The sequence below is a fragment of the Lathyrus oleraceus genome, chromosome 2 (genome assembly GCF_024323335.1).
Source record: "Lathyrus oleraceus cultivar Zhongwan6 chromosome 2, CAAS_Psat_ZW6_1.0, whole genome shotgun sequence".
Classification (NCBI taxonomy): Eukaryota; Viridiplantae; Streptophyta; class Magnoliopsida; order Fabales; family Fabaceae; genus Lathyrus; species Lathyrus oleraceus.
Genome location: NC_066580.1, coordinates 192,683,272 through 192,697,949, shown reverse-complemented (window position 1 = coordinate 192,697,949; position 14,678 = coordinate 192,683,272). Strand labels below are relative to the sequence as shown.

At 41.5% G+C, this 14,678-nt stretch overlaps 1 protein-coding gene and 1 long non-coding RNA gene across 2 annotated transcripts; both read left to right on the top strand.

Moving 5' to 3' along the window:
* The first annotated feature begins 608 nt into the window (after nucleotides 1–608).
* LOC127121300 (uncharacterized) lies at nucleotides 609–3,217 on the top strand. Its single transcript, XR_007803385.1, has 4 exons — nucleotides 609–688; nucleotides 799–927; nucleotides 2,555–2,676; nucleotides 3,085–3,217. It is a non-coding gene; the product is annotated as an uncharacterized LOC127121300 (long non-coding RNA).
* A 121-nt stretch (nucleotides 3,218–3,338) lies between these two features.
* LOC127122564 (3-oxoacyl-[acyl-carrier-protein] synthase, mitochondrial) lies at nucleotides 3,339–6,279 on the top strand. The gene is made up of 10 exons (XM_051052878.1): nucleotides 3,339–3,560; nucleotides 3,740–3,778; nucleotides 3,892–3,999; nucleotides 4,085–4,156; nucleotides 4,312–4,398; nucleotides 5,270–5,421; nucleotides 5,527–5,607; nucleotides 5,737–5,770; nucleotides 5,876–5,942; nucleotides 6,028–6,279. Exons 1-10 carry the CDS (start codon nucleotides 3,339–3,341, stop codon nucleotides 6,111–6,113), a joined length of 948 nt encoding a protein of 315 aa, XP_050908835.1. The 3' UTR covers nucleotides 6,114–6,279.
* The last annotated feature ends 8,399 nt before the right edge of the window (nucleotides 6,280–14,678 follow it).

Below are 14,678 nucleotides of genomic sequence, written 5' to 3'. Positions count from 1 at the left end.
CCACTTTGTTTGTATATAGTGTGTGCTAATCGTGTGTATGTTTGCTTTGCCTGTGTTGTTTAGGATAGCTTGCTGCCTGTGCAAGTTAGATAGAAACCTCAACCTAGGACCATGGTGGATTACATGATAACTATTAGGCTCGAGTCAGTCTCCCTTCTAGTCACTACGCCAAAAAGGATTTTTAACAGCGCATCTTAGACAGCGCTTTTAAAAGAAAGCGCTGTCTAAGGTTAAAATAAAAATAAAACACGTAAAATGTTCTAAAAAAATAATGAAAGCGCTGTCTAAGGGGGGGTCTTAGACAGCGCTTTTAGAAAGCGCTGTCTAAGACCCCCCCTTAGACAGCGCTTTTAAATATAGACCTTAGTCAGCGCTTTTGAGGAAGCGCTGTTTAAAGTCTTTCAATTAAAAAAAAATTTAAAACCAAAAGTTCTGAGAGTGAGCGGGGAGGAGAAAAGAAGAAGAAGAGAAGAGAACCGCAAGTGTGAGAGTGAGCGGGAAGGAGAAAAGAAGAAGAAGAAAAAACCCGGGTTCAAACCGAATCAGAAACAACAACAACACAACGATGTCGTCTCCGTTCCACCGTCGATCTCAATCGGAAGGAATCGGAAGGAATCGAATCTAAGAAGGCTGTGTCCCCTGATAAACTCGCCCAATTGTGGACCGTTGATCCCAAACGAGCCAAGAGGTCCTTCTTTCTATAACCTAACGCACAATTTTGTCTAATGATACAATTTCCAATCTGGTTTTTGTATTGAAATTAGTTGCTGACTCTAATTTTCCCACCTCTCGCTACAGCACAAACTGCGACAAGGCTCGCCGACTCACAGCCGTTAAACTCCGACAGAGCGCCGCCGTTCACCTCCGTCAGAGAACACAAAGCCATTGCACTTCTCTATATCTATCTCCCTCTTCCTCAATGAAAAGGTAACTCACATACCCATTCATTTCTGCATTCTTGTTATAACTCCTTTTTTTCACTGTTTGACCGATGTTAATTTTTTGCTGGTAAAAGTTTAATGGTGATAAAATTTTGTTGATGACAAATTAATTGCTATTCTTCACTTGTTTCTTTTGATACTGTTGATGAGGATTATTTTTTTTTATCATAGGCTTGAGTTTGCAAACATGGTGTTTGTTGAAATGTCACAGTGACTTTGCTTATGTTGATTTTGAGTATAAATCGTTTATAGTTTTTGTAACATGTTTGAAAATATATATTGTTTGTTGAGAATGCATTATTTCTTGTTTGGTTGAATAAAAGTTCATCTTAACAAGCTCCGGCTCTGAGTCAAGGTGCTTCAAGGATTGGTTTATTATTGATGTGTAGGTAACATATGCTCAGTTTTAATTTGCAGAAGTTTATCCTTTAGTAGAAGGGATCCTGGAGTATAGAATATTTAAACCGAATAACGATATTTTATCATATGATAATGTTTCTTTAACAAATGAAAACGCTTGCTTTTGTTTAGGGATCATCTATTGAAGTTAGGTTTTATGAAGTGTAACTGTAAAATAGAGGACTCTTGCGGGTTTAATGAAAAAGGGAAGACTTGTTCAATTTAAACAAAAAAATTATTCTTTTGCCTATTAATAATGACATTCATTACTGCTATATTTTTCTCACTACACTGGCAATGTTGGCACCTTTTATGTCTTCAATATCATCATTAAATAAAGTTGTAATTTAAAAGTCAACAGAGAACATGACCCTTGGTACTCTGTTTCCCAGTTACATATGTTGTTTGTTTTGAGGGAAGTCCTTGGAATTTCCAAACTAGTCATATAGTTGCTTAGATTCTTAATAAAGTAGCTGGAGGAGATGCCACTCGATATTTTGCTGTTATTTCTTCTTTAATTTCAGTTCTTGATTTCTGTTCGAATTAATTTATTGTATGTAATTTCTGTTGATCATTTGAGCTTGTGTGAGTGGTTAGAAAAATTTATAGAAATAGCTTATGATATGTCTATAAGTTGTTTTCGAGTTATTGCAATAAGTTCTCTAGGATAACCTATGAAAACATTATAGTTTGTATGAAATAGCTTATTCATAAGTACTCAAAAGACAAGCGCTTAACTAAACTATTTAGCCAAGTATAACCTAACCTATGATGGATATCAGTGGTGATTTTTGTGCTCGCCGCAATGATAAATATTGGCCGACATTGTGGGTTTTTCCGCCATAATCTGCTATGGTGGCGTCACTAAGTAGCGGGTATGGCTGTATTTTTGCTCTCTGTCATGGACCACCATGGACAACACTTATATTATAAGTGCTTAACTAAGTTGTTCACTAAAATACATCTTAAGTTGTTTACCATATTGCATCCTTATGGTATTTGGTCTTTAATGTTACCAATATCAACATTTCCGGTGATGAAAAATTTATCAGCTCTAGCTTTGATAGCCTGCTGAGGGAAAGTATCTTTCTCTGTTTTGCATTTTCCTTGTTTCTGTGATCTGACCCTTTGTTTTGAACATGAATGTAATCCAGTGAGGCATATATTTACTTTTTATAAAGCAAAATAAAGGACATGTGTTTTGTTTCTTATAGGTTACGAGGACGTGGATAGTATCTATGCATCTAATGAAGACTTTAAGAACATGAAAGAGAAAGAAAGGGTTAGAGGGACTCATCTGCTGGAATACTTTGTCAGTAGGTGTAATGAAATTGGGGTAATATTTTTTCTGCTCTACTTGTGATTTTAGAAATTGTTTGGATAAACTTCTCCATAAGCACTTATGATAAAAGAAATATTTAAAGAATCTTGTAAAAACTAAGGTTTTTAAACAAGAATTTCTCATAGAAGTTGAAATTAGCTATTGTATCTTAATTTTTTTAGAAGCTGTTGTTTAACTTCTTCATAAACAGACAGATTCTTTACTGTCAAGAATCATTGACTGTTGGGTGAATATTGGACAACTCGTATTATTGGCCGTCAAGGAATATGACTTGTTTGATCTTCATCTGATGTACTGAGATTTATGACCGCTAGACCACATGACATGACTGTAGTGAATCTAAATCCTTCGTAAACATTTATAATATGCCTGCAGACAAGCTAAATACTTATATGCTTGTAGGTGTCCTGTCAAGCATGGATTAGGCAGGGCGACCCCAAAGATGTGATATTGAATGAGGTGAAACGGCTACGTCCAGATTTACTAGTTGTGGGAAGCAGAGGTCTTGGACCTTTCCAAAAGTATGTGCTTGGTCTCTTTTCAAATCATTGCACAATCTATATCCATATGCTTCTCTTCAATTTTACATTACTAGAATCTTACATAATCTCGTACTTGTTGTGGAATTTCGCGGTGTTTGAATTGTAGGTTTGGGTATGGTGACACCTCTGGGTTGTGGAGTGGATAAAACATGGAACCAATTGATTGATGGAAAATGTGGGATAAGAGCATTACGTTTGGAGGATCTCAAGATGAATAGTTTTGATTCAGAAACTCAGTTGACTACATTTGATCAATTGACTTCCAAAGTTGCCGCTGTTGTTCCCACCGGAACCAACAAGGGCGAATTCAATGAGGAACTTTGGCTTAATTCTAAGGTATAGCATTAATGTTAGAATAGGATTACAAATTGTCACTTTGTTTTGGTAAAGATTCTAGTTAGGCGTTTATAGCATAATCCCTATCATATATGTCTTGTGTATGAACTATGTTTATAACCAAAGATAAATGTCGGGCTGTTTTCATATAAGGTATAAGCTGTTTTTATATGCTATAGAGAGTTTATGGAAATAAGCTGAAAAGAGCTTACGAACATGTCAAGTGTTAGTTAATCTTATGTGGTATTGCTTTGGTTTTACGTATACATGCTGCATCTGAACAACTATTATGCTTATTGATGTCATTGTAGTATTGTGACATTTCCCTTAGGAACATCAATCAATGACAAGGTTTGTAGCATATGCTCTATGTGCTGCTGAGGAAGCTCTTAGAGATTCTAATTGGTTTCCCACTGAGCAGGAACACAAGGAAAGAACGGTATGCTATTTTTAATATGGTTGATTGATTACAACCAATTTTCGACAATTCCTTTGCACTGTATTTTAACTTCAAAAGTAACCAGGGGGTGTCTATTGGTGGGGGAATTGGAAGCGTTAGTGACATGTTAGACTCTGCACAACTGATATGCGAGAAGGTCAGTTTGTTGAAACTCACCACTACTGATTCTGAAATACTTTGATGATCTTTCCTCATTCAAGTGTTTCTCCACATGCTTTAATTATGATTGAAAAATGGTTTGTTAATTTGAACTTTTGTATTTGATTTTTACCTTTTCTCCCCTTAATGCAGCGTCTTCGTCGACTTAGTCCATTTTTTGTCCCACGGATATTGATCAACATGGCATCAGGTCATGTTAGCATGAAATATGGGTTCCAGGTAAAGAACTACTCTCAATTGATTGATATTCTATAATACAAATATAGTCAGCTCCTATAATTGCTGGATAGGCAACTGCATTTTGCTTTACTATCTTCTGTAGATATACTTTAAAAAAGAAATTCTGTAGGTATATAGAGTGAAGTACTCTTACCGTACTCGTGGTACTTACTTTTTTCTCATTATTCTGTTTCGAGTGAAATTTGTAATTTTCTCATATATTAATATAATATGTTTATGTATTTTAGTTTCTTAGTTATTGTAACTTAACACAATTTTTACTTTTAAACTTTTATTGGGATGTTGTGTTGTGAATTGAACAATTTAATTCCCTAGTAATACATTTTATAGAGAATTTCTTATTTTCTATTAACGTACCCGTACCTTGATTAATATAAAAATGGTGTATCCTGTACCGCTATCCGTACTCGTACCGGGTACCGTATCTGTACCTATGCATCATATGTGCAAATTATTGTATTTTAAGCGTGGAGATTATTTGTTCATTACAATATATCTTCTTACTCCCATGTTTCTTACTCTTTTAAGTTTAAATATTAAAGTAACATCATATCCACTGAGAAATGGTTAGCAGCCTTCTGAAACAAAGATATAACTCTTTTACCCATCACTTTGGATATAGTTATGTGACTTATGTCAAACATGTTTTACGGGATTGGTTAGTCAATCATGATATATCTCCTGGCAGAACAATTATAAGTTTTAACATATGTAAAAAAAAACATCTGAAAAATAAGGTACTAAAGCTGATTGCTGTTTTTGTTGCAGAGCTACTCACATATTTTTCTATGCTGACCTTTGTGATCATTATTAATCATGAATTGAACTTTTTCCCTATTCCTGAATACAGGGGCCAAATCATGCTGCAGTCACTGCTTGTGCTACTGGATCACATTCTATTGGTGATGCAATGAGAATGATTCAATTTGGGGATGCAGATGTTATGGTGACTGGAGGGACTGAGTCGAGCATTGATGCATTGTCAATTGCAGGATTCTGCAGGTAAATTGTAGCCACCATCCTGTGTTTTATGTTAGTGCCAACCACCATATTAGTTCTGTCCTTTGTTCCTCTGATGCTTTAAAACCTGATATTGGAAACTTGCAGGTCCCGGGCCTTGACTACAAAGTATAACTCATTGCCACAGGAAGCATCACGGCCATTTGACAGTGGCCGAGACGGGTTTGTGTGAGTATAACAACACTGCAGATTCGTTACTTATATTAATTAATTTGTTTTGCTTAGTTTTCATTTTCTGACTTCAAATTATTGGTTTGTTTGTCATGCTGCTTATATCCATGTTGTGTTCTTACTCAGGATAGGAGAAGGTTCTGGAGTCTTGGTCTTGGAGGTTAGTTAAAAAATTTATTGTGTATCTATCCCTCCAATTCCTCTTCAGTTATTTGTTTATAGTCTGGTCTTTCTTGTTTGTTTATATGTTTCCCCTATTGTTTAGGAACTTGAGCATGCTAAAAATCGAGGAGCCAAAATCTATGCAGAGATTCGTGGCTATGGGATGTCAGGTAATTTGTTGCAGGATATGCTAAATTTTCTCCCTAATCTTAGTTTTATATTAGATTGACTTCGTTTCATATGGATTTTGATTAGGGGATGCATATCACATTACTCAACCTCCTAGTGATGGGAGAGGTGCCATTCTGGCCATGACTCGTGCTTTAAGACAGGTTTTTTAATCATCCTATGTTGATTTGTATTTTCTACGTAGCATTAGAGGTTTTATGTTTGCTAAGCTGCCAACTTATCATGTATGCATGTTGTGACTATATTTTTCCTTTCTCCCCCACGTTTTATATATAGTATTATCCAACAAACTTCATACTCCAGATGTCATGTTTTGAGCGTGACAATGGTGTTGATTGAGATTCTCACATTGGATAGTGATTTAATTTGAACAATGGTTTATAAACCTGGAAAAAATGTGGTTTAAAACAAAAGTTTCAAAAATTTTCGTATACCTTAGACAGCGCTTTTGTAAAAAGCGCTGTCTAAGGGGGGGATTAGAAAGCGCTTTAGGCAAAAGCGCTGTCTAAGGTATACCTAAAAAAATTAAAATATGGGGGCATAGACAGCGCTTTTTGAAAAGCGCTGTCTAAGCCCCCCCCCTTAGACAGCGCTTTGGCCAAAAGCGCTGTCTAAGCCCCCCCCCCCTTTAGACAGCGCTTTGGCCAAAAGCGCTGTCTAAGGTATACCTAAAAAAATTAAAATAGGAGGGTCTTAGAAAGCGCTTTTGGACAAAGCGCTGTCTAAGGGGGGGGGGCTTAGACAGCGCTTTTAAGATTTAAAAAAGCGCTGTCTAAACCTTTAGCAGCGGAGGTTTAGACAGCGCTTTAAAGCGCTGTCTAAGGCCAAAAAAAGCGCTGTCTAAGGTCTTGTTTGGCGTAGTGAGTTTGTCATTTCCCAGTCTCTGGTTAGGTTAGAAGTTTCTCCCCTGTTAAGGGGAACTAGGTTGCCCTGATCCTCATACCAGATGAGGTACGTAGGCAGGAGATCGTACGAGATCTCTCCGGGCACCCTTTTTCTTTTTTGTGTGTGTTTGCTTGACAGTTATTAGGCTCGAGTGCCAGACTCCCTATTAACTTGTTTGTTTGTTAACCTTCTTGTGTGTGTTAGGAGATGGATGTAAGACCAGCGATTGGCATTCCGTATCCTATTGGTGTTTGTTGTGTGCTTGGAGTCCGATGTAAGTCCAGCAATTGGCATTCGGTTTCCAGTGTGGGTTTGTTGGTTCGGAGTCTGATGTAAGTCCAGCGATTGGCATTCGGTTTCCATGTTTGCTTTGACGTCTCAGCGTCTGTGCGTGTGTTTTGTTTGGCGTGCGTGAGCCGAACTACGGTAGCTCTGATTCTCATTCCAGATGAGATACGTAGGCATAGGATGCGATATCCTAGCGAGCCCGTTCCTCTCTTCCCCCACCTGTGTTGTTTCCGGTGTGCGTGTGTGTTCTCTTGAGCAATTTCTTTAGCAACCTTTCTTCTATTCTTTTGAGCGTGGATCCCGTCGAGTACGACGGATGCGTAGGGGTGCTAATACCTTCCCTTCGCATAACCGACTCCCGATCCCATCTCTCTTTGGTCGCGAGACCATGTCTTTTCCAGGTTTACTTCGAGCGTTTCCTTTCCCTCTTTTGGGATAAATAACACACGGTGGCGACTCTGTTTGTTTTGTTTTCCCGCCGGTTGTTTTTCGCGGATGCGACAGCTGGCGACTCTGCTGGGGATACATTGAGAAGTTGACCTCTTGCTGGTCCATCTTCCCTAAGCGAGTCACTCCTAGCGCTCTCTAGGATAGTTTAGGTCGCTTGTGCTGCTTTATTTATTGCATTTATGAGTATTATGTTGTGTATATATTTGCATAAATGTTTGCATGCATCATACTATCATTGTGCTGTCTTCTGTACAGGTGGTTTCTCTGATTTGGGGTGGGTATTCTGAGTGGGGCTAAAACCCAGACCCGAGTATACACCTAGGATTAGCGTGGTCTCATGTTGCCTCTCATGTTAGGTCAACATGTTTTGGGCGACGTGACATACCACAAGTCGGACGAGGTTCTTCTGAGAGAACTCTTCCTTTGTGGAGTATCCACTTTGGTTGAGTTATCTCATCTGAGCTATTGACTTCGGTGACCGTTCATTCCCGGATCTTTGGTTTAGACGATCTTAAGAGAGCTGCAACGGCACACCCGAAAGGGCAAACCCGTTGAGTATCTTTGCCCGATTGTCGAGACCATTATCCGCCTTAGGATGACCTAATTAGAATTCACCTGTGAGGGGAGGGTTGATCCTTACAGATGCATGTTCTGATGGTGACTTTGATGGTGACTAATGGTTCAGTTTGATCAGAGTTCTATTTATAAGTCGGATTTACGGATTTATTTTCGAGACGCCGGAGTGCTGTCCGCGGTATTTATCAGTGGGGATCCGTTTATTTCAGGATTCCCCAGGCTGGTTCAGAGGGTCTTATGGTTATCTGTTCAGAGAATCTCTGGTGATGATGGTGATGTATCTTTCAGTTCCGTTTATTTCGGAACTCCCAAGTCGGACTTGTGGTTGCTCAGTACCTCAGATGGTTGTGATCATTTCAGAGGCCATAACTCAGTGCAGTAAATGTTCAGATGACTTGGAGGATGGCATAGTGCATTGCATTCACGCATCAGCATCATCCATATTTTGCATTCATCGGCATCTAACTCATGTCTATCCATACTCAGGGTACATTCTCGATTGAGATTCTGGTTGAGAGACATCCTGATGTCAGAATGCTATTGTCAAATTTTTTATCTGTCTCGATGAAGCCAGAACCGAAGGAAAGAGTGTTCCTCATACGGATAGACATTGCATTCATGTGTGAGTCATAATAACCTGTCTTCTGTTTTGCAGGTGTCAGTTTCTAACATGTTTGGGTTTACTCAGGAATCATTGCTCGCGCACGCTGAATCATTCCCTTGCACACAACCCGTCTGCACAGATACTTTACCAGACGCAACACACCCAAATTGATGGATACTTCCAACACAGACATTCTCGAGCTGAAAGAGAAAATGGGAGAGCTGATCAATATTATGCAGGGGTTTGCCTTGGGGCAGAAGGCGTTGGTTGAGAAAGTGGAAAAGCTCGAGCGGGCTTCGGCTGCCAACAATGGTAACAACCTTGAGGGGGTCTCCAACAGTGGTCTTGGTGGTTCTAGGGATGGTGGTGATCCCAAGAGGAAGGCTGCTGATGATGTGGTAATCAATAATGCTGGAGGCTTTGGTTTCGCTGCAGGTCGTGGACCCGGTAATATGGGCAATAATGTGAAGGATAATCAGTTCCCTCCTTTCCTGGAAGCCCTAGAAGATAGGGAAGCAAATCAATTCTCTATGTTGAATGAACCCTTTGGGCAGTACGGTGTCCAACCACCAAACAAAGAGATTCAGGTGCTGGTAGAGAAGATAAGGGCTCTGGAAAGCCATGCTACTCCGGGGGTTGTCAATATGTCGAACATGGGGCTGGTATAGGGGATTGTGATCCCACAAAAGTTCAAAGCGCCTGCGTTTGATAAATATAATGGGAGTTCTTGCCCGGAAACTCATCTCCAGGCCTTTGTCCGGAAAATTTCTGCTTATACAACGGATCAGAAGCTCTGGATGTACTTCTTCCAAGACAGTCTGTCTGAGGGGTCTCTTGAATGGTATACCAAGTTGAAGTCTTCGGATATCAAGAGCTGGCAGGATCTCGGAGATGCATTCTTTAAACAGTACCAGTTCAATGCTGACATGGCTCCTAGCCGTACCCAGCTGCAGGGTATGTCTCAGAAGCCGAGTGAAGGGTTTAAAGAATACGCACAGAGATGGAGGGAGTTGGCTGCCAGAGTTCAACCTCCGCTGGTGGATCGGGAGATGTCTGATCTGTTCATGGGTACCCTGCAGGGGGTTTTTTCTGAAAGGATGGTGGGTTATCCCGTCACTGGCTTTGCAGACATTGTGGTGGCAAGGGAGAGAACTGAAAGTTGGCTGAGAATGGGGAAAATACAGGGAAATGCTCCGTCATCTGGAGTAAAGAAGCCATTTGGGAATGGTCAGCACAAGAATGAGGGTGAATCGAGTGCTGTGTATGCCCAGAGAGGACACGGTAGGGATCGTTACTACCAGCACACTGCTGCGGTAACCACCCCTGCTGGTAATCAGTCAGTATGACAGCAACATCAGCCACCTCAACAGAGAGCACAGAGAGTTGGGTACCAAGTGAGGGGAAAGGGGATTGATCGTCAGTTCGATAAGCCGCCCGTGACATATGCTGTTCTGTTTAAGAAGTTGATGGATCTTGGGTTGGTGCAACCGAGGACGATGGCTCCAGTAAGATCGGATCAGAGGCCTCCCAACTATGATGAGAACGCCGAGTGTGAATTCCATTCTGGAACACCAGGGCATAATATTGAGGGTTGTAGAGCCTTTAAGCATGTTGTCCAAGACCTGGTAGACTCCAAGGCCATCAATTTTGCACCATCTCCGAATGTTAATGCTAATCCCAAGCCGGCGCATGGTCAGGCGATGGTGGGTGCAATTGCTGAAGATTCGGATCACGCCTGTGCGATAGGTGAAGAGACTGACAGTGACTGTGAGTTTGATGGTTGGATAAAACCGTGCGTACCAGGGATGGAGATCCAGAACTGGAAGGCCTAAAAGATCATCATTGTCACTCATCTGGAAGAGTAATATTTCTGTTTTTCAATTCTGTTTGCATGAAAGCCATACGTTTTGCCCAAAACGTAATGGTCCATTGTAAGGGCCATCTCATATGTTTCATTTTGCAACATTTTGCATCATTAATAAATGGATGTTTTTCACATTAAAAGCGGTGTTCCCTGTTTTTCATTTATTTTTGTAGTTTTAAAATAAATAAAAGTGGCAATGTCTGTTCTCATTTTTCCCTTTTTGATTTGTCTCGTTCCGACTTCGAAAAATAAATTCTCCAGATCTCATTGATAACAATTCGGTTACACCTCTGTATGACTTCGACAATCCGGTCTATCATGCCGAAGAAGAAGGCGAAGAAGATTGTGATCTGCTGGAATTAGCCAGGTTGTTGAAACAAGAGGAGAAGGTGATTCAACCGCACGAGGAGCGAGTTGGGATTGTTAACCTGTATACTGAGGAGGTCTGAAAGGAAGTAAAAGTTGGTTCCGCCTTCGAGGCGAGTGTCAAGAGCGAAGGTGATGCCATTCGGTCTCAAGAACACCGGTGCCACGTGTCAGAGAGTCATGGTGACTTTGTTTCATGATATGATTCATCATGAAATTGAATGCTATGTTGATGACATGATAGCAAAGTCCCAAACAGAAGAGGGGCATCTGGTGGATCTGGCCAAGTTGGTCGATCGGTTGAGACAATTCAAACTGAGGTTGAATTCAAATAAGTGCACTATCAGAGTGCGGTCCGGTAAGCTGCTGGGGGTCATTGTGAGTGAAAGAGGAATCGAGGTTGATCCTGCTAACAAAAAAAAACAAAAACAAAAAAAACAAAAAAAAATGCAAGAAATGCCTGAACCGAAAACAAAAACAAAAAAGAGAGCAAACGGTCAGGTGGATATTGCCAAGGGGCATTGAAAAAAAGAATAAGTTGCAGGAACCTCTGATTCTGATGCCTCCTGTGGAAAGAACAACTGTTAATCTGGTACTTGACAGCCCTCGAGGGGTCTATGAGGTGTGTACTGGGTCAGCATGACGAGTCTGGTCGAAAAGAGCATGCAATTTACCTTAGCAAAAAGTTTTCCGACTGTGAAACAATACATTCACTGCTCGAGAGAACTTACTGTACTTTGGCATAGGCTGCTCGCCGACCGAGACAGTATATGCTGGTTCGTACCGCTTTGTGGATTTCCAAGATGGATCCAATCAAGTACATTTTTGAGAAGCCAGCATTGACCGGACGGGTTGCGAGGTGGCAAATGATTTTGACTGAATATGATATCCAGTATACCTCTCAGAAAGCAACCAAAGGGAGTGTACTGTCTGATTACATTGCCCAGCAACCCATTGAGGATTATCAACCAAGGAAGTTTGAGTTCCCTGATGAGGACATCTCGAGGTACTCAAATCGAAAGATTGTGAGGAACCGATCCCGGAGGAGGGGCCTGACCATGAATCCGAACGGATTCTGATGTCTGATGGGGGGAGGTTAATGTGGATGAGTTAGTGCCGTTCTGGTTGCGCCGAAGAGATCCCACATTCCTTTTGTTGCCCGGATAATATTTGAATGCACCGACAGTGGTGGTTGAGAACGAAGCTTGTATCCTGGGTATCGAACCTCGGTGCACCTATTGGGGCAAAGCCTTTCTCGCGGTATATGGAATGGAAGCTGTGCTACCGGTTGAGGTTCAGATCCCTTCGCTGAGAGTCCTGATGGACGTGAAATTGCAAGAGACTGAATGGGTAAGGACCCGGTATGAAGAGTTGAGCCTGATTGAGGAGAAGAGGTTGGTGGCCATCTGTCATGGGCAGTTATACCAGCAGCGGATGAAGCGTGCTTTTGACCGAAAGGTACGACCTCGGGTGTATCACGTAGGGGATCTGGTGCTGAAAAGGATCCTTCCTCCTCAAAACGATCGTAGGGGCAAGTGGACACCCAATTATGAAGGTCCATTCATGGTCAAGAAGGTTTTCTCTGGCAGAGCCTTGTTGTTGATGACCACGGATGACGAAGATTTTCCAGCCCTTGTAAATGCGGACGCAGTTAGAAGATACTTCGTAAAAGAGACCCGCTGGACGAAAAGAATAATAAAGTCCAAGCAAAAAAGGGCATCCCGGCGAACCAAAGAAAAAGGGAAAAGGTTCGGGCAAAAATTAGGGATAAAAAAGGAAAAAATTGTACACCCGGCAAGTCGAAAACCTGAAAAGGCGGCTTGGGCAAAAAAGGGTATCCCGGTGGACTGAAAACCCGAAAGGGCGGTCCAGGCAAAAGAGGGATTGAAACGAACAACTGCGTCTAGCATGATCGTTTGCGCTTTGGATATGACATGGATAATCCCTGGTAGGGAGCAGTCGGAAGCGTCTTGTTCAGAAGGCAGAAAGCAAGGAGAGTCTGAGGACATATGGGGTGTAACCGAGTTGGAACTCGACGAGATCACGGTTTCACATTGCCATTAGGATAGATTTTCCTTTTGTGCGCAATTACCTCTTTTCAGGAATTGCTTCCTTTGTATTGCTCAGTTTTGAGCCACACTTTTTCAATCAATAAAATGCATATTCAGTCAAATAATTTTGTTTTTGTTTCCATTACCGCTTTGATTGCGAAAACATCCAGTTATTTTTGATAAATAATCTTTGCATTTTAAGACATACAGGTCCCTTCCAATGCATGCTTATAGGATTGAAAACTTGAAATCTTATTCGGAAGGTTGAGTGACCCAAGTGTTGAAATCTTGACACACCTGGGGCACGGTTTTATCTAACGATCTCTTTTGCAGGTACTCTTAGGTATCCTCACTCACTTGCAGGTTGTGATGTGGAAGCCTTTTGACGAAAGATCCCCGAGGAGTCCGATCAGGGACGAATGAATGGAGGAATGGTGAAAAGACGACGAGAGACGTACGACGATCCTGGATATTAATCAAGAAGACTCTTCAAAGTCTGAAGATTAGAAAGTTTGTACCAATCTAAGGAGTTCGCTCTCTGTAGAGTACGAAGGAGCGGGAATACAAGGTGATGAATCAGAAAAGTCTAGACGAGTCTGGGAATTCTCAAAATTGGAAAGCTGACAGTGGATTTAGACGGTGAATGTCATGATTCGACGAGTCGACAGGTATTCAGTACCAGACTTTCTTGGTTTCCCCAAGCAGAGTGGGGATTGTTACCTCCTCAGCAGATTCAAGGTTTATGCCTTCCCTAGCAGGGTCGGGATGGTTATCTCCCCAGCTGGTTTGAGATGGTGTTTCCTCAGCAGCCAGGCCTGAAGGTTGCTATTTCCCAGTGGAGGTATCTATTAGTGTTGGTTTATCCAAGCAGAGTCGGGATTGTTATATCCCCAGCAAGTCAGAGATTGTTGTTATCCCCACAGAGTGAGTTGGTGGTTTATTCCCCAGCGAAGTCCCCAAGCGGATCAGGTGCAGTGGGAGTCATTCCCGATAAGGGTGGTCCTCTTCCCAGCAGCAGTGCTATTCCCCGGCAGGGTGGAGATTGGAGTGTTGTCGAGTTCCTCAGCAGAGTGCCTCGAGCTCCCCAGGAGAGTCCCTTGAAGGGGATACTTTTTATGCATGCAACATTTAAGAGATCATAGCACATTGCATAATAAATTGCGTAGCATTTCCATGATTGTGGAACATTACGCTAAAAAATATCATGCATCAGCATTGCCAGCATCAGCTAGTCTCAAGCCGTGGTTACCGTTTGAGATTTGGTTTCGCCAGTGGGTGAAGATGCTACTCAAGCCGTGGTTACCGCTTGGGAGATGGTTTCGCCGGATGGTGAAGATGTTACTCTAAGGAGCTTAGCATCATGACGTTGGGTCAACGGTATTCCCCAGTAGTGCGATACTGAAGGAGATTTCTGTCGTGCGAGATGGAAGTCGGAAGATGTTACTCTGAGGAGTTTAGCATCATGACGTTGGAGTAACAATGTTCCCCAGTAGTACGATATTGGAGGAAAATTTTCTGTCGGGCGGAGATGGAAATAAAATCAAAGGACGTTACGCAATTAGCGCGAAAATACAGTTCAATTGGAGAAAAGGAAGTGTTGAGACATTTTCTGGAGAACGGGGTTCAAATGAAG